Genomic DNA, 25,213 nt, shown 5'->3' with positions numbered 1-25,213 from the left:
ACATAAGTTTTTATTAACAAGAAATACATTTTGTATATATACATTAAATAACACAATTGTGATGAGGGTTAGACTTAGCTTTACAACACTATACAAATCAAGCAAACCAGCTCATAGAATTGCCTGCAAAAAGTAATTTTTTATTGCACTGTTATTATAAAAGAATAAAATATATTCTTTAGGAATGGTATTTTCATTGATGCGTGTGTGTGTGTGTGTGTGTGTGTGTGAGAGAGAGAGAGAGAGAGAGAGAGAGGCAAGGTTAGTATTTTGTTAAATAAATCGCAAATCCTGAAACAGTTTTTTGTAAGTGTAAAAGGATTGTGAACAAATTTTAATAAGAGCATTGGAAAATGAAGGAGGCATACAACTGTTATCATATAAAAAGTCTTACTATTTAAAAGATGGTCACCTACATTCATTAGAGACACCTTAAATAACATTCTCAGTCATATAAAGAAAAAATACTATCACAACATCTAAGATTTGAATTCTGGTTCAAATGAATATTTATTGTATAAAAAATATAAATTGCCAGCCATATCAAATTTAACCATCAGATTATGCCAGTGGATTGCAAAATCCCAAAAGGCATAATCTAGACTGTTATACATGTGTCATGAATTAACTTTGCAAATGTTGAATTATGGGCAGTGTTTTCTTTTGTTCATAGTTGCAATTGAAGAACATGGTTTAAACAATTCATTATAAGTATTTTTAGAATGGCCATTGAGGATGCTGATTTATATAGGCAAAAGTGTAGAATCTGATGCTACTTTTTGACACTTTTTAAGAATTTTAAGTATTACATTAGCACAATCTTTGAATGATTAGTTCAATAAATGTTCCAACATTTTTGTTACTATAATGTTAATTTTACAAAACATCCCTCTATGCATGTATTTCTACAGTTAAATGCCATTTAAGTTAGTACTTGGATGGATTTTAGTTTGTTGATGTAGTTACCTCATGATGCAAACGTATATCATCTACCAATAAAATAGGTAAGAATTTGACAAACCATTTTTCCTTTATTGATAAATGTACCACTGGCATGAGTAGAGAATAGCCTGTATTGTAAATCATTAAGCAAATTAAAATACTGTCCCAGACATCTTCAGAGATATGTATTTTACCAAATGCAGCAACAAATGTAAAAAATACTCGCACTGAATGAGTAAACATTGTAGTAATGCTGTAAAACACATCATTCTAAATTGTAATTTCCAAGAAACAATTTTTATTATAAAACTAGAGCTTAAGATACACTTCTAATTTATCTTTCTTCACTCATCGACTGTCTTCAGCTCTTCTTCAAAGATAAAAAGTTTTTTAATGAGTTGCTCATTACTTCTTATCATCAGCTTTTTCTTGTAGCATTTTGTTTAGTTTTTTATTTACATTCTGCTCAGCTTTAGTTACATGCATGTGGAGGGTCAAAGTGTGAATATCTTTTCTTTCTCTTTGTTGGTCAAGCTTGAATTTGCAAAATTTATTTTAGTGAACTGTGAGGTTGGGGTATACTAATGGGGGTTGGATGACAGTATTTGCTCCATCATTTAGTATTGCTCTTTAGTATATGCTAGTATTGAAGTAAATCTTTAATCTTCAATATGTGTTTCACGTAAAACGTCTGAACTTTTAACGAACCATTTCAGGTTTTTTTTCAGCCCTTGAATGAATTTCTGAGTGTCAAACTAACTTAAAAACACACATTGTTAATCCAGAATATTTTCGAGGTGGTAACTTGCCTCTCATACAATTTAGCTAGTTTCTTTGTGCATCTGCCTGACCTTTCGAGGTCAAAGGTCATGTTATCATGTGCGTTGACCAGCATTCAAAATTTTATTGAACTACTATTTTATGAATTTATGTCAAAAGTTTGGTATCAAACTGTAGATTATAATGCAGATTTTAGTATTATGCATTATTAAATTTCTTAATTTAAAAGTAAGTATTAAAATCATACAGTTAGATGTTGATGTTTGAGTGTCATATGGTATGTTGAATGCAGCATTTTTCTGATGTCAAAATTTAAGTCTGTAGTTATGTACAAATTAGGAATTCAAATATAAAATATATATCTTCTTATCATTTATATTTTTTGCTGAGATGTGACTTGTGTACTGAATCAAACACAGTGGTCCTGCTCACCTCTTTCCAATTTTGGAAGCATTCCTTTTTATACACTTGCTCTAATATATGACATGTGAATAACTAATCAAAAGCTCAAAATGTCCTCCTAGTGGCTTTCCCAGCTATTTTCAAGTGCTATAATGCCGTGTAATTCTTTCAAAACAACTCTTCAGGCTGGTAAGGTGAATCTTTAGCCTGGTTAATTTTTGCTTAATTATTTTTAGTTGTTTACTCCATGATCCACAATTTTGGGGCTTTACTTTGTCTTTTGTTATTAAGATTTATAGTACTATTTCTTTTCTGTAGTAGTCCCTTGCTCACATTCTTCTCTGTCCTTGGTATGTATTTGGTCACATTGGGCTCCTAACCTTATATTTCACTTTTTTGGTTTTCCATTTTCATGTTTTTGTTTTTTTCTCACTACTCTCTTCTAGTCACTTTCCTAAATTCACCTATCTGAAGCACTTCATTGTGCTTTAAATGGATTTTCTGTAGACATTCATTTCTTTTTTCTTTCCAGCTGTGCCTGTTCCATTTCTTCTCTGACCCTCCTTACTTTGCTTCTCTGCTGTTGGGTTACATTCTTCTTCACTGTACTCCTTTATTGTTGTGTATCTGATATTTGTTGGGCTCCACTCTAGTTTTTTCAGTGGTGTTCCTTCCTTTCTGGGGACCTAAACTGATGTTATATGGCTTCTGTCCTCATTTTCTTCTCATATTTTTCTTCTTTCTTGACTTGCCTTTTACTAATGTTTCTCATAATCTATCTCTAACCTTCTCATTCCAGATTCCAGCCTTTCACATTTTTTTGTCCTCTCTCTAGCAGAAGTGTAGTTCATCACTCTCCTTCTTGGTGACATTAAGATATATACAGTTCTGTAGGTACACATCTCTTTTCTTGCTGTTGGTCCAATTTTCTGCTTGCAGTCATATTACCACTTTAGCCCTTTTTCCTTTTCTCCCAATTTTAATTTTAATTCCCTCTGACCCCAGTCCTCAGTTGGCCATGATTGATATGTCATACATCTCATAAATCACTCTTGGCCTGTACTTTATATGTTTTATCTTTTTAATATCTCCTCATCCCTTGTGCTTCCATTTTGATTTAGCATTGACCTATTTTTGGTAACTGTATTTACTACCTGGGGTTGGTGGTGATGTTCCTTCTGTTGAATGTTTGACTGTTATCTTATTCTTGGATGATTTCCTCTTCTCCCTTTTTTTTTTATAGGAATCTTCTTGATTAGGGATTTACTGGAATTTATATCCTTTTCACACCCAGTCAGTATTTGATTGTTCCTTCTCCCTTTTCTCAGCTGAGTTCAGTCTTTTTCCTCTTTGCATGGAGCTCTGGTATAACTTATCACCAGGATTCCTGTTTTGTAGTTTCTTTCTGTTTGAAATGTTCTTTTAGTTTTGAGAACTCTGACTTCTCTGGAACTCTTCATTCCTTTGGGGTGCACATATACTACGTACATAGTAGAATTTGGAGATCTGAGGGTATATTTCTTGGGTTTCCCTTCCTCATTTATGAATCTCTTTGAAGAATTGTCATAGTAACTGATCCATTCCCATATTACTTCCAGAATTTTTGTACTGCCTTTCAAGTTGGATTTATAATTTCATCAATGCATACTCCTGACTGAGGTGTATCTGTTGATGAAGAGAGGATTTAATGGCATTTAGACACAGGACTAATGTTAACTTTGTATCAACATTCTCAACTTTTTTGCTGTTCATTGGGCAGGTTTCCATTATTGCCCCTGTTGGGCAATTTTACTTACATATCTTGTACCAACCCTTCAAGAGGCACCCATTCTAGGATCCTTTGCTTTTGAGCATTAAACATACACTTCTGAATCCATTTGTTTAGGGTTTGTCTTATTGCCTGTCATTTGATGTGAGCTTAGAACTTGGGGACAAACAGTCTCTCTCAGCCTGTCCATATTCTATCATTAGAGTGGTATCTCCATTTCAGATTTTCTGTTGGTTTGCGATCCTTTGTAACCCTTCTCAGCTCCTGACTTATTTTCTTTTGATCCACTGTTCTTCTTCCTTAAACTCTATTTGTTGATTTTCTCAACCAAGCTTTGTCTTTTTTTTATGCTTTTTTCACTATTTGTCTCCTCCCTCAGATCTCCTTATGTTGATACACAACACACTTTGTTGGGTGCTATGGTAGGTGCCTCTTTGGTCAGCTCACTCTTGATTTACTCTGCTCTTTGCTTATAATTTATTCTCCTTTTTCTTCTCAGTTTCTTCTCACTTTGATGCTTCACCCTTATGTGTCCCACTTTTAATTTCAGGATATTTTTTCTCGATCTTCAGGTGTGGGATTTGTTCAGTTCATCACTCACTGAGCATGACTGTCTAGTCATGTGGTTTTCTTGTCACAACCCTGTTCCCACTCAAGTTGTGTTTGTCTTTCAACAAACATGGTGAGTCTTGGATCCATTTGCTGCTCTTTTACTCTTGATTCTTCTACTGTGAATCACCTTTCTGCCTTTGCTATGGTCATCAGGCAGCTTTGTTTGTGACATTTCACCCTTCCTGACACCACATTTTCTTTTGTTGTATTCTCTACTCTGTTGCATTTCTTTATTATTCTCCAACTTTCTCACCCAGTTCCCATGCCTCACTGAGACTGTAATGGAGATTTTTATGCTCATGAACTTTCTGTGTTTGAGCTGTTGGCTTTTTTCTCCTACTGTATTCTTCTCCAGACTTATTTCCTCCTTTTTGCCTGTGATACTGTCTTTCACTTCACTTATAGACTTCTCTTTCCAGTCCAATATTTCTTTCCTGTAACTGTATTTTCTGTCTTTATTTTTCTTTTTCCTGTCTTTAACCTGATTGGTCATTGAGACCTAGATTGGTTCTTGTGTTCTGTTCCATGTGCCTTCCTCACCACCATCTATACCTAATATAGAACACATCTTCACCCACGAACGTCTCTCCTTCTAGTCTTAGTGGATGCATCTGTTGACTCCTCCCTCTATTTGCTATGTTCATCTCTAGATATGGATGTATGAAGGAGAATTCACATTCTTTACATCACCTTCTCATTCTCTTGCATCTCATTTTTTGCTGGCCTCAGAATGAGGTCCTCAAGGCAGGTGTGTGGTCTACTCTCTGCACTTTACTCTTTCCTTATCTTCATCGTATGATTGCTTTGTCTCCTGATGGATTTTGGCTTCCACAGATCACCATTCTTTAGTTACGTTATCATATGTAAGAAGAATATTAATAATTATAATTTGTCATAGTCATAATACGTAAATGATGACTCCTACAGCTGGAGTCTGTTCAGTAGAGTTGAAGTAAGCACATAAAAAGTATGGTCTGAACATACCAAACTGCAGTACACAAATTGACATATGAATTCTTTGCACACAAGTGCTCAGATGGTCTTGTTCTCATTGTGCTGACACATGAGTGTCATTTGTCTCTTCTGCCCTTACATTCTGGTTAAAGGTATACTCTGGTCAAGATGAGATACACTCACCCATAAATGTGCTCTTATGAAGCCTTGCCATCAGGTGTTATATCCAGTGGGCTTTTCTTCAGGTGCTTTTTGAAAGGAGCTGATCTCGGTAAAATTTTGCACTTGTTTTTCTAGTAGTTCATTATAGGATTCTAGCTAAACTGTTTGTAGAAGTGAGTTATTGTCTTGGAAAGTTAATATTTTCTTAATTTGAAGATGTATTTTTGATAGATACCTGCTACTTTACACATTTCCACTTGTTCTCCTCACATGTGGTGCATATTTTTGTCTTGCTTTGTTAAAGAATAAACTACCATGAGTGCAAGTACATAGAAGTTGTCACACTCCTATTGTTTAAGTGCTTTTGTTATGTGATTACATCACGCTTCAGTGTATTTCACACTAATGTACATGAAGTTAAGAGTTGCTTTAAGGATAATAGCATGCAAATATTTTAGATGTGTGAGAAAGATGAGTAACTGTGTAATGAGGTATCTAGTGAAACTGTGTAATGAGGTATCTAGTGAAACTGTGTAATGAGGTATCTAGTGGAACTGTGTAATGAGGTATCTAGTGGAATTACATTTTCTGATTTAGAAAATATCAAGTATAAAACTTCCAATTTTTTACTATAAACTGCCAAATTTAACCCAAAAAATAAGTTCTCTATTGTGATATTGGTAAATTTACAAATTTGTGAAGCTAAAATTTGGAATTTGATTCTCTATGATGTGTACAGTGTGGCTTTGCTTTAACACAAACAAAGATATCAGTAAAAATCACTTTTAAGTCAAACTAACTCAGCATAGTCTTCATAAATTTACAGTTAAATGTTTAGTATAAATACATTATTAGAAAATCTTATTGTTACATGAAGAAGTAAGACAAATAATGCAGGTTTAGCATTGTGGTTGGCATTCATTAAAACCACCTTGTACTTCTGTTGCCTGTCTTATCAATACATTCCACATGAGTTTATAGAACATTTCTGACAATGTGTTATTCAATGTAAGTATCATTTAAACATGTAAATTTTGTTTTTTCATTATAAAAGTGAGATTTGATAGGTCAAATTACTTATGTACTGTTACAAATATTTTGGGTTGTTTGTCTCTTGTAGGGGGAAGACTCTTTGAATTATTCATGTGATAATGACAACAGACAGGTTGATGAAACACAGATGGCTGGTATGGATGTAGACCAAGAAAATGATACTGTTACTTCTTGTAGTGATCCAATTCTCGATGATGAATCAGAACAGTCACCACTTGGATTAGCAAAGAACACCCAGGATGAAAATACTATTTTAGCAATTGACTCTGATGTTGCTTTGCACACTGCAGGTGTATAAACTGATCTTGAACTTAATGAGTAAAAAAAATGTAAATGAAATATTTCAACAATCCATGTATTGATACTGTGGGTGTACATATCTATTGAATCTAAGTAAATTACTTAACATTCATATAATTTAAATTGTACTGGAATTGAGATTTTACAATTTCATTAACCTTCTCTATTATTAGACTATGTTTTGTGTTCTTAAAAAATTGAGGTCTATAATTTAAACATCATAGAATAAATTATCTGCTATGAAAATGGATACAAATGTAAATATTTCCTTTTGACCAGTGTTACTGGATTTCCTCTGGCTTTTCATATGTGTTCACCATTACTTTTCTCAAGTGAATGTTTTATGTAACTTTTAATTTTTCTGAACCAAAGTTCAAGTAAAAAATGATAATTCTGTCTCCATTTAAAACATTTTTTAACTCAACATTACTGTAAAAATGAGATACTATCTTTCAATTTTTTATTTAGTGCAATTCAAGAAGAAAAATGAAAAATGTTCAACTTTTTATTTTTGTACAAATCTGAAGAGTCTTCTCTGTAAACCAACTCACCTGTCTAGTTGTTTTTAGAATGTTTCTGCCTATCCCAAAGAATAGCCTTTAATTTACTAAAGGACTATAACCTTTGGAATATGTTATCCATTTCTTTATTTTAAAGAATTCCCTTTGCCTTTATCTGTGTAGGTTTTGTGCATGTCTTGGGGTGTCAACCTTTTATGTTGTCACATCAGGTGGTTTCCTAATTAAACACAGCTATAAAGAAAGTTTAAGTATGAGTTGATAGACCAAGAATTAGACTTTTCTCATCATACTGAGTTAAATAAAGTGGTTCAAGCAGTATTGTGGAATACTTATTAGTCAGAACTCCTGTAGGTTTGACCAAAGGCATTCAGTAGAAAGTTTTAAAAAACTGGAAACGAGCATGTTGAACTTAAAATTTTTCTGTATATAGTGTCTTTAGGTATTATATTCTTTTGTGAAAGTGTTTACATATTAAGTTACATGTTTTTGAAGCCATAGAAATTTTATTTGAGGAGACATCAGATGAACTTGGTTAGACTTTCTTTGCAAAATGTGCAAATGGCCACCACCATCACAAACACTGATTTTATTATGTTATCATTAAAGCCCTTGACTGTTAGCTTATATTTTTGATTTCATTTGAGAAAGTTTGACACTGTATTTTCTTTAAATTCTTTATTGTGTAACGACATTCATATTATGGGAATATTTAAGTGCTTAGAAATTTCTGTGTTTTTAGAAAGATAGTCCAAGTTGGTAAGTTTAAATCTCAGTTTGAGATTTAAAAAATACTCTTTCTAGATTAATAAAAAACAACAGCATACTTTTCACACTATTTTCTATTGTTCAATGATATGCTTGTTATGAATTTTCGTACCTAAGCAGATATGTATTCACAATACTTCCTTCTGTTATTAAGCATACACACTTGTACAACATGGTTTAATTTTAGAGGCTTGTTTCTACTAGTTGAGAGAAAATGGGTTAATTGTCATTTATAGAGAAATTTTTTTATTATCTTTTGATGTTCTTCATACAAAGTAAGCTTCTAATGAGCTTACTTCTGTAAACCTTGTTTAATTAGAATAAGGTTTTTATTTTGTAAATTTATAGGAGAAGTCATGTGGCTAAATGGATAAAAAAAAATAAAATGCAGAAATGGAATGTTGAAAACATGTTTACACAGTTATTTTATTAAGTTCTTGTACTTGTTAGCCAAAAGTACAGATATTCAGACATCAAATATTTATATAATTTGATTAAAAAGATATTTTGATACCAGTTATTGGTTGTTGTCTCACCAGAGATAGCTGCAGATGTTATAAGCAGTTATAGACAGGTATGAAGTGATGGATGTATTAGTTGTAAGTGTAACCTCAAGTTACTTGCTTAGTGTACAATGTTAGGTTTCTTCAACTGATGGAATTAGACTGTTATCTTCACTTGTTTCATAGTAAACCAAGAATTGGAAATTTTAGGAATGAATTTTGCATCTCCCAGTATGTTTCTTGAGTTTTTAAGAGACATCTTTCAATATAGCAGGGAATTTTCTAAGTCATCACTAGCTGTTAAGATAAGGTATGACATGACCTTTCTTTCTTTTAGAGTTTTAATATGTAGAAGTATCTCACTTCTGATAAGTTTTGTTCATATATAGAAGAAAACTTAGAAAAACATAAATGTACTGTTTTTAGAGCCTTTATCTCGGTCAACTTCTGAACAGTTTTGTGATGAGGAACAAACTTTATTCAAGAAAATAGTGTACCTTGGATGTGCTGCTATCAATGCACCTCGAAGTGAAGTTGAAATACAGAGAAATATGGCTATCTTAAATGAGCAGTCCTCTGATCAAGCAATTGAAATCAGTCTTTCTGTACCCTTTCATTCAGAAGGAACAGTTATGTAAGTTTGCTTTTATATTTTACTTTTGTTACTAAACATGGGAACCATTTCTTTCATAAGTTCTCAAAATATTTCACTTATAAATTCAGTGTTACATGATTTTAGAAAGTATACTAGAGAACGAATTGAATTATACTATGAATGTGTAATGACATAAAGTTGTCCTTCCTGACACATTTCTTAATAAATTATATTCTATGTTAACTGTGCTTCTAAAACTGCAGTAGAAGTGGTTAAAAACCACAAGTATTAGATAATCTAGGGACAAATATTGGTTTAGTTCTGAATTGTAATGAAGCTAAGATCAACATAATGTAGATTACTGGTTAAATACAGAATAAATTGTTTGTTCAGAATATTGTAAAATAGGTTTGTTATAACAAAAGATATGCATTGATAGGTTATGAGATAGTAGTTTTTATTTTATGTAGTGGTAGTAGTTATCAACAAAGAACATGCTTTTGCTTCACTGGCCATCTTTATATATATTATAAGATTTCAAATTAAGTTTTTAGTAGTAATCTGTATTAGACTTAATTATTAAGCTTAACCTTATCATTCAGCCTTAGGCCTGGCATGGCCAGGTGGTTAATGCATTCAACTCATAGTCTGAAGGTTGTCGGTTTGAATCCTTGCCCCACAAAACATGCTTGCCCTTTCATCCGTGGGGGTGTTATAATGTGACGGTCAATCCCACTATTCATTAGTAAAAGAGTAGTCCAAGAGTTAGTGGTGAGTGGTGATGACTACCTGCCTTCCATTTAGTCTTACACTACTAAGTTAGGGATTGCTAGCACAGATAGCCCTCGTGTAGCTTTGCATGAAATTCAAAAACATACAAAGAAACATTCAGCCTTATAATACATATTTTATGTGATATTCACATAGCAACAGTTACTATGAATTTTTGTACTGTTGAGCTAGTATCTGTACTACAAAAACGAGCATATTGTGACAAATATGTAGTAGTACTAAACCTTTTCATGCATAAGCCTTTGTATGTGGTTACACTTTTTACCAGTGTTTAAGGAAATTAATAAATGGTTTTGTATTCTTGTTATTATCATGTAAATTTTGCATGCCAGTGTAGCCATAGTGTATGTGAACTTTTTATCCACTATCAGCTCAAATAAGGAATATGGGTTTTGCCCTAGCAATAAATGTAAGAAAGACTGCTGAGAAAGCTGTTGAACTAAACTGTGGATAGTGTAGGTGATTTTTAAGGTCTTTGTTTCACCATATATTTTGTGTTTGTACTCACAGAAATTAGAAGATTTATGGAACATTTTGTACTTCCACTGAAATGTCAATGTTTTCAAAGTATTTTTCTGAGAAATATATATATATATATATATAAACTGTTAAAAGAAATAACATTTTTATGTTTCCATTAGGGTACCATAACTTCTGTTTTCAGGGGAGTAGTGAGTTGGAATTGATAGGCTGTGATGATTGTGCTGGCTATGGTTAATGTATGTAAAAAGCACTTGACAGTTATTATAGATTTAATCAAGCTTAAAATGTGTGAAACACATTTACTTACACACTACTTATGCATTTTCATTAAAAAATAATTTTTGATATCGTAACATAGCATGAACAGGTGGTTAGGTTGCTTGGCTTACAATATGAAGGTTGCAAGCTTTGAATTCCTGCCACACCAAACATGCTTAACCTTTCAGCCATGGGGGTGTTGTAATATGATGGTCAATCCCACTATTTGTTGGTAAAAGAGTAGCCCAAGAGTTGGCAATGGTGGTGATGACTAGCTGCCTTCCCTCTAGTCTTTCACTGCTAAATTAGGGATGGCTAATGCAGATGGCCCTTGTTTAACTTTGTGCAAAATTCAAAACAAACTCATCACAAAATGCTGAGTTCTGTAAATAACAATTCACTACAAACAGCCAATTTAGTGCATAGAAAGGATGAGTTCTCAGTTTTATTCTTAAATCTGCACAAATTTAACTGTATACAAGATAAGTTTGAATGAATCAGTTTAGATGAAGTTTCAAGGAAATTAATACAGCAAAACTGTGTACTACTTTACAGACTGAGCACTGTGCAAATCTAATATTCAGTTATTGCCACAACACTAACATTGTGAGAATTAGTGGCATTACAAACTGTAGAGATTGTTCAGATATTCAGACTCACATTTACCTGTTGCATTTAAACAGCAAATAACTATAAACAATATAAAGTTAAAAACTTTGAGACTAAATACTGGTAATTGATTATCACTGTTACTACAAAACAATTCACTCATTTTGAATCATGCAACATTATTAACTGTTTTCATTTCCTATATAGTAAGATGGAAATGTCATAGCTCAATAATCATTTATTATAAGTTCATTTAGAGAAATAATGGTCATTTGTCAGCTTGATAATAAGTTACCACATAAAATATAGATTTAGTTGTTTTTTTCTTCTAATAAGTCAGTGTGTTTTCCTTATATTGTTCTAAGATTTTAGCACTATTTTATATTTAGAAGGGGTTTTATTCAGGTACAGAAAGTTGTTTGTAAAATTAGTTAAACTGAATACCATTTAGTGACATGTTTAATGTTTTTTCTCTTGTTAGATAGAAACTTTCTTGACACACTTCAGTAGAGAATGTAGTGGCAATATGAAATCATGTACCTTCAAAATTACCAGAAAGACAATGGATGGAAACTTGAAAGCTATTAATTATGTATCTTTTATAATTATTGTGTGAAATAATATAAGACACTAAACAGTAACTTTTCCACTGACATACAAATCTAAAAATTTAAAGAAATTTAGAATTTTTTCTTACAAACATGTTCTTTGTCATTTAAATTGTGTAAATTACATAATGTTTAGGTTTTGCATTATATAAAATGTTTTTAAAATATTAAACTCAATTTAAATATTTTTACAGTTTATACGAGCCTGACAGCAATACTGAAATGTCGAGCTTTGCCATACATCGCATACTGTTCTGTGCACGTGGCCGTCAAGACAGTAGTGAAGCATACTGTTTTGCTTTCACGTGTAGTCATGGAAATACAGCTGAAACTGCCATTTTTCAGTGCCATATTTTTAAATGTGAGAGCCCTGAAACAGTGAGTTGAGAAAATTAATTTTTTTATTCCTTTGACCTTATGACATTCACTAGTCATACTTTTTCTCAGAGTTATGGTTGTCTTTGTTTCACAGTGCATTTTAGTATTCTGAGTAGTATAATGTGGAAGTTGGCCATGTACTTTGCTAAACCATGAAATTATTAATTTTGTATTCACTAATCTATCATTCTTCTCTTAAAAGTCCACTTCTTATATATACTTAATAAACCTAGATTAAGACACAAACATTTTGCATCTTCTTGAGATCAAATTTGACAGTAGCTTCAAACCTTGTTTCAAAACATTTATTATTAGTTCATGTTATATCAAAAACCTAAATTCTAATCAAACAGTTTAATATCTGTATTCAAATAACCATTTAACTTGCAAAGTGAATATGTAACATTTCTAATTCAGTTTTAAAATTGAGTATTAGTGTAACCTCTAAACTAGAAAATTCCTTTTACTAGTTTTTGTAAGATTTGTATTTTTATGTGGTATACTTAATATAGAAGTGAAAACCTACAATTACAGTTTGTTTATGTAATAACATTTTCAAAACATACCTATCATCTGCTGACAATATGGCTATTCTTCAACATAGGCTTTGCCTATCTAATCATTGGTGTCTCATGCTCCAATTTTTGTACTTCACTTTAATTCTCTTGGCAGTATCTACTTTGAAAATTTTTCCACACTTGTTGTAGGAACCTCTATTCTGCTACTTAGATGGTGTAATCACTTTTTGTTGACAGTGTTGGTCATGGTTTTTCTTTGATAAAGTGTTACTAGTTTTCCCATTATGGATTGTGATTTTTGCACTGCCTTGTAATTTTAAGTACAGTTATAATTTAAAAAAACAAACAAACTAGATTAGACATGTTACTTGCATGTATTATTTTCTATATTACTATTGTTATCAAGGTGGTTAATTCAACCTCTTGTACTCCTCTGTTATCTAGCATCTCTCTACAGTGTGGAGGGGAATTTTGCTTTCATTTGGAGCTGTACATGTTTTTATCTACTGAGATGTGGAGACATTCATTTGGCCTGGGATGTTTTCTTCCAGGGCTCCTGAAGTTGCCTTTTTTATTGCTCCTGGGGAGAACTTGGAATATGTTTTCTGGCAATATCTTTATTATGTTGGTTTATGACAGTTTATAACAGTTGGTTTGAATCATACTCCTTTATTTTTATTTATTGTGGGACATTTTCTTGTCCCCTTTGAGTCTGCTTCTCCCTTTTCAGAAGAGGGGGGACTATTTAGTTCATTTTCCTTCCAGATGTTTAGATTTTTGATTGTTGACATATTTGTATCATAAAGTAGTTGTTGACATGTTTTTAGGACTTTACCCATATGCCCTGCTGTATCCTAATAGGTCCTTTCTGTTTAAGTCTTTGGAAACTAGAGGAGGGGATACATCAATCTCAATTTTTTGCCATGTATTTCTTACTTATGCAATAGATTGTAATCCAATAATTTGTTTTGATCTGGAAGTGTTAAGTGACCCACTTTAACTCCTTTTATGATGATAGTCCTGACTGTTTTCATTAGGATCCTTTAATTTCCCTTGATTTTCCCTATCTCCTCAGAGGTGGATTCCCAAATATCAATTTTACATATTTTGGTTTTTACAAGTGAGTTATCTTCTGAGCAGATTCAGCACATTTGATTTTTTGCTGGCTATTTGATTTATCCAGTGAAGGACTTTTTATGGGCCAATAAAAAGACTGTTAGAGTGTGTTCCTCCACTCTTGGAGAAGAGGGCAAAGTTGGAGACCCTTCCACTCAGGCCAGTGGATGTTTTCCCCAGATGTCAGTAGGAGTGGTATTATCCTCTGCAAGAGCCTACTTGTAATTCTGGTTCAAATTTGACACTGTGCTATCTGGTTGGATGTGCTTGGTCCTTCTCTTTGATCAGTGTTGGTTTTGTATATTGTTCATGGAAGAAGGTCCATTATCTTCTCATAATTACAATTGCAAAGTGGTCCCATCTTTGGTCCTTGGATGAGCACAACTTCCACATCCTCTCCATAATTTTGGAGAAAAGCAGAATACTCCTTGCCCACTTTGTTAGAGAGTGAGGATGAATGTTTTTAATTCCAGACTGGATGAGTCCTGTTTCTTTGGTTGAGTATGACATACACAATTCTGTCATATTTAGCCTGAAATATTGCCCTTTGAACTTCTGTTCACTTCAGTGTTGCTTACTTTCTCAACATGATTCTGGTGGTGCAAAACAAATTACTCTATGACTACAAGTTTGGATTCAAATCAAAAGTATCTGTATCTATAACATTGCAGTCCAGTAGCTCTAGCCACCAATGTGGGATATAGAAACTAACACCCTTCAATTTCAACACTGAGTTGTGGAACTTCAGCTATCTGATCGGGGCTGGCCTCTAATGATCACTTATTTACTAATCCACTAATCACTCTTTATGCAGGAACTTGGTTTTGGATGAAGAGTATACCTGTTCTGGATGTAGTGTGGTTCTCCCACTTGGGTACCACTTATCTTAGTACTCTCCTGTTCTGTGTAGATGCTTTTTGTGTGGAACATGCCCACTCCAACCCCTCCATCTTCTCAAAGTGGGGTTCTAGGTATATTGTTAGCATATGGTAAGTTTATTTTGGAATTTAATATTTTCCTAAACTGAATATGTGTTTCCAATAATAGTTAATTCTGCTGATGCTCTCCCACCATACATTTCTTCAAAGAACTTGTGTAAGTCTTGAAAAACTGATTACATTATCAAAGTGAGGTGCTTATTTATAGTACCAGGATAAAGTGCACATTGACAAGAGTGGATAAATTGGCAAATTAGTTATTGCCAAGGAAAAATAAGTAGTGTTATAAAACACTGGAGCATGCAAGACCATTGCTTAGGTAGGCAAAACTGATACTGAAGAATAGCTGTCAGAAGAGGTAAGTGTTATTGGAAATACATGTTAACTTAGAAAGTTTAGGTCACAATATTTTTATCTCATGAAAACACCAAACATGATATTTTGCATTTTTATTTTTAAAAGCATTTATAGTTCAATAATTGAGTTGGATAAATAGTAATTTTACTCAGATATGGAACTATAAGTTGTGAAATACTTAAGTTAAACCCTGTACAACAAAATTCTAATTATCAAACTTTGTTCAGTTTTGTACAGATTTTAACAGCTGCATTCTTTAGCTCTTAACACTGTTATATTTTATTAAAGAATACTTTTGATTGAGTAAAACAGTTTGAACTGTTGACCAAGCAGAGGCCAACTATTCAATAAACCTCTGACCTTCTATCATGATACAAGTGTTTACAATAACCTTTCTCTTTTTCACAGTATGGCAAAAGTGTTTGAACCTGCTTAAAATAATCATTCAGAAATTATATTTCACTTGTATTTTAAATCTGGTTACCAAACTCAGTAAAATTTTTCCTTATCCTTTGAAAAAAGCAAGATGTTGATTTTAAAAAAGGAAGAAATGGTCATTGTAGGTATGTGTTGCACTAGAACTAGTTCAGTATTAAAACTAGTTTGAAGTGAGTTTTAACTTTTTTTTTTTTTCATAGAGGAAACTTGTAACTTTTTTATTTACAGTGTTTATTTATTTTTTTTTTGTTAGTGATGCACTTTTTCTGATCTGCTTACAGGTTGTTAAGATATTGCAATGTTTTGCATCTGCCTTTCGCCGAGTTCCCAAGCTATCTTCAATTCGCAGTGACTCCATTTGTTCTGATAAAAGTTTAACTGTGGGAACTTCTGTAAAGAACAATGAACAAGTTTATGCATTCGAAGCATCATTGGATATTAAAGAAGAAGATTTTAGGGTAAGATAACAAATTTTTAAGGAAGTTTATCTATTTCATGAAGCTGTATGCCATTAGTCTTTTCGTTACTACTGTTCACTTTTTGGTATCATACACATACTACATACCTGCATTAAAAGAGATATTTCAAATTGTATTTAATAATATATATATATATATAAGTTTAGAATGATACAACATTTGGTATATTTCAAGAAGAAAACTGGAAAATAAAAAACATTCCAACTTTAATTTACGTACATCTTGGCAGAGTAAACACCAAATTTATTGTGTTTTTTTAGACTTTTCCTGCTTAGGTCAAAGTATATATTTATACTTGTTATGATACTAACACAAATATGTTTGTTAATATTTACATATTTTTTATGATTTAAATAAGCAAGAAATTATGACTGCTTCAGTTAGCAGATTAACATTTCAGGAGAAATACATTGATGAATATCAAATAATCTGTGCATTTTTTTTTACTTGCATAATCTGATGCAATTATTCCTTTTTTTCCCCCAAAGGTTTTGAATGTATTTGGAATATTAAACTTTATAATTAATAATAATAATAAACAAACAGTAATTCTAAAATGAAAAGAAGGATTTCATTTTATTGTTTTTTTTTCTCAAAACAGTGTCTCATGATAAAGTTTGGAAATTTCACAACCAACAAAAATGTTATATATACTAAATCAGAAACTAAGCTAATATTTATAAAGTTTAAAAAGATTCATTTGATTTGGTTAAGTATTTCCAATGTGAGGGAAAAATTGGTGGATATCAGTGATACTTTTCCAGTCTGGAAATGTTTTAGTTGACTAACTGATACATATCACTGATCATTTTTCTCAGTTAGGAGAAATAACTACATCAGCATATTATTCAGTCATGCTGGATAGAGATAATCACATAATGATTTGTTCAGGGTAGTAGAACTTTTGTATCCTTTAGCATCTGATGCCATCACTACATATTATTAACATTTTTTGTCCAACTAATTGCTATTGGTTCTTCAAGAAAACCCACTAACATGTGTGATTAGTGATGATTGTTGAAGTAGATTAAAAGTTTATATACACATACAAGTTAAAGTCAATACCACATTTTATCATTAAAAAATGGATGGAAAAGAACCAGACCACTAAAGACATGCCACTATTTCTTTTTAGGGTAATTTTACAGCATGCCCAAAAGATAAGGACTACTTTAAGTTGAGGTGCAACATTGAGAAAATGATCAACATGTCTGTTCAGCAGGTATCAAACAATGCAGAATTGAATATTGAAAGGTAAGTCAAGGACAGTTATCTGTATACAGATTTTAAAAGTGAGTGAAATATTAAACTGGTAAAACAACATAATTAAGTTTACTGTTCTTTTGGGTGTTTTTTGATGATGTTTTTTCCTGTAATTTTATTCTTTTTTCTTCACTGTTAGATAAATGAGGGCAGTGTTATAATGCTCCTTTATAGAAATTTTATGGTTGTTAGCCAGTTTATTTTTGGTTAACTTGAATAGCCATCAGCAAAATCCTGTTATGTTAGAAATGGATACAGAGAATGTGCATACTATATTATAATTATTTTCGACCCTTATTGTATAATTTAATTTTTTTCACTTCATCTGTTTATACTCCATTTGACAACTGTAGATCTTTACAACAGCCTTGCAGTGTAGTTTCTGTTTAAAAAAGAAAAAAGACACCCTTGTATGATGTTGCTTTGAAAACACATCTCCCTGCAGGGTTTCCATACTCCATCTTTTGTGTGACTATGATGGTTTACCAGCACCTATTTCAACAATTTGATCCCATGAAATCCTGCAGACACAGTATTCAGCAGGTTAAATTTTATCATATGAAATAGCTTAATGTCCATTTCATTTTCTAGCTGCTTGAGAACTGCAGTGGTTGAATATATGTCATGTAATAAATTAGTATACATGTGAGTTATGATGCTTTTATAGAGAGAGATTATTCTTGATTATGTTGCACACTGTTACCTGGGAGATGTGTGGATGAATTATGCCACAGCCGTTTTGTTTGTGGGTTTTCACCTGCTACAGGATGTTGCACTTTGCTTACCTTGACTGGATGTGCAAATTGTTACAGGTCTCTTTCTACATGCTTTTGGAGACAAGTTGATACTTACTCATTTGTTTCGATTCCTAGTAAGTATAAAGGATAATCATATCTTGAAAATCCTAAATTTCTACATATCAACCCATTTTTATGATAGTGAATATTTTGCACAAGAAATGGCTGTATCGTATCTTTTCCAATAACAGTAATTTTTACAGGCATCAAACTACCAGTGAAATGCTATACAGTGTCAAAATGTAGTTATGATACAAGCTATCCCACTAAAACTTTATATCAGCTGTGTTGTCACATGCTTGATGATTTGCACATTTGGAATAGCTTTAATATAATGTACTCAATCATCTGTAGTTCTTTCCCCAAAGGAAGTAATATTAAATTAAAGTTTTAATAATGGTAATACTCTATTAGGTTATTACTGGCATAATCTTGCTAAGACATGTATAGTTGTATTACTTTATTTTCCAAGAATGTTTGAATATATTTGATATATGAAAGTAGATTTATTTTGTTCAGAAATGATTTGTATTTTAAGGTTTATGAATATATCAATGGAGTTTTTTTTTGCTTTGAATTTAATAGACTTAGTAATCTGGTTGGTAGATGTAAGAAACTAAGAATTGAGGTTTCTGATTGTTTTCAGATTGCTTAATTGTGAGTTACTTTTCTTTGGTTATTGTGTTGGATGAATAGAAAATGATATTAAAGTTTTTGTATTTAAGTTGAACATGTGTGTGTTTGTGTTCACACATCTAAAGAAGACTTGAGCTTTGTTTTGTTTTTGTGAGGCAAGATTTAAAAGTGGTTGCCAATTTTATAGGTCAGTTTAAATTTTTTATTTTTTTTAAATTAAAGGCAAATTAGAACTAAGACACTGTGTTCTTTTACTGCATATAACAACCAGTTTTTGGACATTAATCACTAACCTTCTTTAAAACTTGTTGCAGTTAAGTAATTATATGAAACATGTTCTCCAATTGTAAGTAAATGTGTTCTCACTAAACATTCACTAAAACACAAACCAAAACTGACAGTACAAAGCTTCAAATGGTTTAATTGCTGTCAGTTCCTAGAAAAGCTGTAAAGTGACTCAAGATCATTTGTTTCTAACATGTCTTCTATGCACCAGTATGTACTACTGAAATTAAATAATGATTTTTTTTTTTTTGCACATGATATGAAGACTATATAGTAAAGTAATTTTGTTACATTTTTAATTATTTAATATGTAAATGCAGTTTTCTGTATTTAATATTTTAATCCTGTAGTCTGTGTTTTTCAGTATTTAATACATGCTTTAGCTTAATGATGAAACAGGTTTTTTTTGGACTTAACAGATGTTTTGGACTATTAATCTCACCTGGAAGGAATGTCAAACATGGTGACATGCAGCTGATAGAAATGGTAATGCAGTAGGCTTTGCATTATAAAATTTATATTATGTAATACAAGGAAGCAGAAAAATGGACATTTTGTAACTGTTTTTAGACTGACATGATTTTTGCTTACTCTTGAGTGCACAGTAGCTACAAAACTTTCAAATTTTGTTAAAAGATTATATAATCTTGAATATAATATGTAATTATATAATCTTTGAATAATGCTTTATTCAAAAATATTTTAGCATTAAGTTATACTTATTTTATTGATAAAGGTTTAAAAATGTTCACTTTCAATTCTGTTGTATTTCAAGGTGTCTGAAATATAAACATTGTACTTCTAGCCTAAAAACAATTACATTTTCTGGTTCTTAAGCTTTATCTCTTGACCATATTTCAACATTTCTTGTTAGCATGATGTTTGTGTTCTAATGCCTTTTGTTTATTTGGCTGTGAATGTTTTGGTTTAACTATTAAATAATATTACCCTTGTCATACAAGTTTTGTATGGTAGTTTAACTTTAAAAAGAGATATAACTTAAAGTCAGTAATTTTGATAAATAGAAGATACTAATCAGTAATGCTGGTTTTAGTCATGAAAACAGTGGTTTCATGTGGAAACAGTCATGTTTTTAAGAATATAAGTTGTTGCAGTCAATCTTAACAGAATAATCTCAGTAGGAAGTTTCCAAATGTTTCCTGTAAGTGTAGAAGCCAATATTTTTTAAAGTTACTAATGGTGATATCTTCATTCTAAATAATCTTTCAGTGTAATATTATATCTGTGTGAAAGCTACAGAAATATTTTTCTATGAGAAGATTAGGTAAAGATATTTCAGATTAGAAACTGTGGTCAGCTTAGCTTTCAAGGATGAACTGTTTGAATGATGCAGATCCTCTGTTATTGAGTAATATTGTTCAAACAATACAAACACAGAAACTTCTAACTTGTTGAAAACTTGAACCATTGGTTGTAAATATAATTGAATGAGAATGTTGTTAGAAAAATATGCTTTGAAACTTACAAAGATACTGGTAATTTTATAAGTTGTGGTCATTGTTCTCCATTACATCTTTGCAAGTCACACTCTGTTTGAATTATTTGCAGTGGAAAGTGGACTACTTCAGTTGGAAAATAAAGTACAAAAAAGTAATAATTCTTTTAATGTGAGGAAGTGAAAGTACTCATCATGACCTTATACAGATTTATATTCAAAATGTAATTTGCCCTTTTGCATCAGGTAGATCAAAGTATGCGTTATAACCTTTAACAGTTACATTAAAAATTTAATTAACTCTCTTGTCTCTGGAATCATTAAATCAAGTGATTTTTTTACCCAAAACTGACCTTTATAGTTTCCATACTGTAACTTCTAATATGTTTTGGGTATATTCATGAAATTTTGTAAGCTTACAGTAATTATTAAGTCATTTTTAGCAAAAAGAATTTTTAACAAAGTATTTTCACTGAAATTTCTCCTACAGTATATGGAGTCTGAAGTATTGACTGCTCTGAGGCATATTGATTTTCATACTAAGAATAAAAATATCTTGCCTGAAAAATTTATTTCACTTGTGTAATTGCAAAAGCACATAAATAAAGTTAAAACTTTTTTTTTACAGTAAAACATTTTTATTTTACCTGTTATTTTCTCTGTTGTAACTTTATACAACATTTGTAACTTTGACTGACCTTGTAACCAAGAAAAAACAACTTCAAGAAAAATCTAAATTATCCTTATTTATTTCTAGAATGACTTCTAGATTCAAATTGTGGTATGAAACTACATCTGTTTATCACAAATAGCTTTACATGTACATTTATTTATATTTAAATTTCATTGTTTTATTTCTCTGTGTATCATGACTAACTGATATTCCCACCATGATATTTGTAAATCACTTGGTAAGTTATCCTATTGAATTAGACAAAGTGTGAGAGGCTCATGAGCAGCATATCTTGTGAAAAAAAAATATTATTGTTTTTTGTCTGTTTTATCTAATTTAACTATGTAACCTACAGAATGCCTGCTTTTACTTTTTAGAACTTTTATAGTAAGAAAGAATACACATGAAAAACAAGAAATGAGGTGTTTTTTCTTGCTGTTGACTGTCAATGAAAGTTAAACCTACTTTTTTATACTAATGGAACCACCACATTAAATTTTTATTTAATTAAATAATGCATCTAAGAACACAGAATAACAATGCATAAAAGCGATGTCCCAAAACTCTCCCATTTTTTCTGGCTTTCTAACTTTGGAGAAAAAGCTATTAAAAACTAAGCTAAGCTCTTTGATGTGTTTCTTGTGGGAATAAAGTGTGAACTGGAAACAAAATACAGTTCTCTGTACAGAATTCAACATAATGTTATTTAGTTAGTAAACCTTTGGCTTTCTATTTGTTATAAATAATTTTGTATTAAATGTCAGAGAGAACTATTTGCAATTACTGAAAAAGAATGTGACAGGTAGGCTTGGCAAGAGGTGTTTCTTTTTTCTAGTTTATGGTTCTGTTACTAATAAGATTGAAGGCTATAAAAATTTTTTTTGTGTAACAACTATATTATTGTAGTAGTTTTCATTAAATTATCTACTTTTGGAGGAGCTAGTTTTTATAATGATACTAAAAGATATTTTTCTTCATAAATCTTATGATCCTTTGTTTATTTTTGGCTGTGAAAGATGATAGGTAATTTTAGTACTTTATAGTTTCATGATTACAAGGTAGTTTCAAAGTGGGTTGAATCAACCACCTTTGTATATAAGTTAATGAGTATCGAAATAGTAATTGATTGGATACATAAAATGGAACTATCTGACCAATAATGAAAACAAACACTGATATTTTGAAATTGGTGTTTAACTTCTTAATTGAGAAATTTGAAAGCCTGAAATAAAGTTACAGCAACAAAGTTAATTTCATTAATTTGTTTCATGCAGAAACTAAATCATATCAAATCTCAAAATTTACTGAAGTATTTTTTGGTGAGAATGTAAAGACACTGGTGGGAAGTTTTAAACACTGCACAAGATCCATCAAGGATTAATGTAACAAAGATACTGAAATAAAGTTGAAAGTGCTTAATTGAAAGCTGTTTCCTGTGTGGTAATATCAGATTCACTGAAATCCTTTAGAGTAATTGAGTATTAGCTACAGGATAACTAGAGTGTTACAAGGAATATATTGCAGAGTAGAAATCTCACTCTCTACCTGACTCAAAGAAAAAGTCTGGACAGAAGTTTGAAAACAGTAAAACATTCTTTGTTGAAATTGTGACACTCAAAGTAAGAGACAAATGTGTCATATACATTTGCTGGATAGTAATGTGATGTTTAAGTTAAAAAAAGCAGAGTGGAGTGAGTTGAAAGTTGTCAGCTATGAAAGGTATTTTGGTGATGATTTTAAAAATTAAAAAAAAATTGTTTCAAAAATAATGTTATTCCAAGCTTGTATTATTCCAGACTGAGAAAACATAGCATTGTGAACTAAACAGCAATGCTGTTCTTCTTGAGGTGCAAGATCTACCTGTGTCACTTTCTGTACTGTATGGGATATGTTACAGAAATCTTTGCTAAAAGAGAGAGCATATGGTTATTCCTTTGAGTAACTAGAATAATTCCTGTGATGAACTTTAGTTTAAGACCAAAATATTCAACATGCAAAGAAATTTTGTTAATCAACCAAAGAGGTATAAATGTATGGTACTCCTGCATGCCACATATTTTCAGTGCATACACATATATTAGTTTGTTATAACAAAAAACAAGCCAAAACAAATTAAAAACAAAAAAAAAACATTGTGCTAGTTGAAAAGATTCCAGGGTACAAGCTATAATATGGGATATAAAATGTGCCCTAGGTTCTGGAGGTGATTATACACATATATTAGTTTTTATAACCAAAAACAAGCCAAAACAAAATAAATTAAAAAAAATGCAGTGCTAATTGAAAAGATCCAAGGGTACAAGCTATGATATGGGATATAAAATGTGCCCGAAGTTTTGGAGGTGATTGCAGAATAGGACCCACATTGCAATGAGGATACCCCAACTATCATTCTTAACTTCTATTTTTCAGTCTCACATAAAGGAATAAAATTCAGCAAAGTAATAACAATAGAAATAATAGATACAGAAATATAGAAGAACAAGATGTAGGTGCTTAAGCCTACAATGTCCCACATCTGTATCATACTTAATTTTCAGCAGATAACTGTGGGAATGTGACTGCTCTCCAAAGTAAAGCAGAAGAAAAAAAAATTAAAATAAGAATCAGAAAAATAAGGTATTATCACTGCAATGTGAGTAAGTTGAAAACTTACCTCTTGAAGTTAGCAATGCAGCTCCCATTATGGTAGAAGGGCACTAATTGGTAGCCCAGTAAACAAAATAAACTAGGATGAAGAGTCCCATCTATTTATATAATTAAGCTAGTATAGCTTCCAACCACCACCAATTTATTAAGTTTATTGTGACTATCATGCTGTAAACTAGCCTTTATATATGGCAGGGTATACATTTGCATAAAGTAGTGCCAAGTTGTTAAATGACCTTATTCAAAACTAAAAACAGTTATTAGAAATGTTTAGTTATAATAAATTAATATAAGTAGTCAGAGGTTTGGATCGGCTGTTTTTAATGCAGTCCTTCCTTTTGATTTTGTTTATGTAACTCTATCAGTATTAATTTTTCTCAAGAGAGAGAGAGCATATATAGGTACACATAGAGTACTTACTGTTAAATGGATAGTAAAGTTTTTCATTAAATTAGTTTGGGTAACCAAAGAGAGTCTCATTATTTTGTTATGTGATAATGAATGTTTTACTGCTTTCCCTGGTTATCCAGGAACTAAAATACATTTCAATTAGTAAGTGTTCTAACAAGGAAATTAAACAGCTATATTACAGTAGAGCATATCCATCCCTACAAAACTTTGTCACAGAAACTATATGTATATTATTTTTGTACATTGTAAAATGCTTCAGGTTTATTAGTGTTTACGTGTAAAGGATTTATATTTTTATTTTTTGAAATGTATAAAATTCCCTGTTGAACTAACATTTGCACACACAGAAATGACAACTACAGATGCACAGTACTTTATCTGATTATGTCCAGTACTGTAAGATACAACTCCTATTTTCTGGTTATTGGATTATAAGAGGATTATTTAATTATTTAAACACAATTTCCATCTCAAAATGAAGAAGCAAAGTTTGCAAGTCTATAGGTATGTTATGTTGCCTGTATTGGAATATATATATGTAGCAAGGGAATTTGGCCAGCCTTCTTTTGAGAGTTTGAATTTGATCTGTGCCTACTAGCTTTTACTTAGCAACTTTTCTAGCTTTATCTGTCCTCACTAGTTTGTACATGGCAACTTTTCTACCATGATCTGTACTTAATAGCTTGTACTAAACAACTTCTCAAGCTTGGTG

At 31.6% G+C, this 25,213-nt stretch overlaps 1 protein-coding gene across 7 annotated transcripts in view; it reads left to right on the top strand.

The window, feature by feature from the left end:
- Positions 1–25,213, top strand: part of GAPcenA (GTPase activating protein and centrosome-associated) — a 101,334-nt gene that overhangs the window by 24,547 nt on the left and 51,574 nt on the right. For 5 of the 7 annotated variants that reach the window (XM_076497681.1, XM_076497676.1, XM_076497680.1 and 2 more), the window contains exons 3-8: positions 6,741–6,963; positions 9,189–9,396; positions 12,302–12,485; positions 16,134–16,310; positions 17,467–17,585; positions 19,732–19,798. In XM_076497681.1, the coding sequence (XP_076353796.1) occupies positions 6,741–6,963; positions 9,189–9,396; positions 12,302–12,485; positions 16,134–16,310; positions 17,467–17,585; positions 19,732–19,798 (978 nt within the window). Of the gene's footprint in view, positions 1–6,740; positions 7,003–9,188; positions 9,397–10,849; positions 10,869–12,301; positions 12,486–16,133; positions 16,311–17,466; positions 17,586–19,731; positions 19,799–25,213 lie in introns of those variants that run through there. The other 2 variants (XM_076497682.1, XM_076497683.1) reach the window with 2 other exon arrangements.

This window comes from Tachypleus tridentatus, chromosome 4 (assembly GCF_004210375.1).
Source record: "Tachypleus tridentatus isolate NWPU-2018 chromosome 4, ASM421037v1, whole genome shotgun sequence".
Taxonomy (NCBI): domain Eukaryota; kingdom Metazoa; phylum Arthropoda; class Merostomata; order Xiphosura; family Limulidae; genus Tachypleus; species Tachypleus tridentatus.
This window is presented reverse-complemented; position numbering and strand designations above follow the sequence as displayed.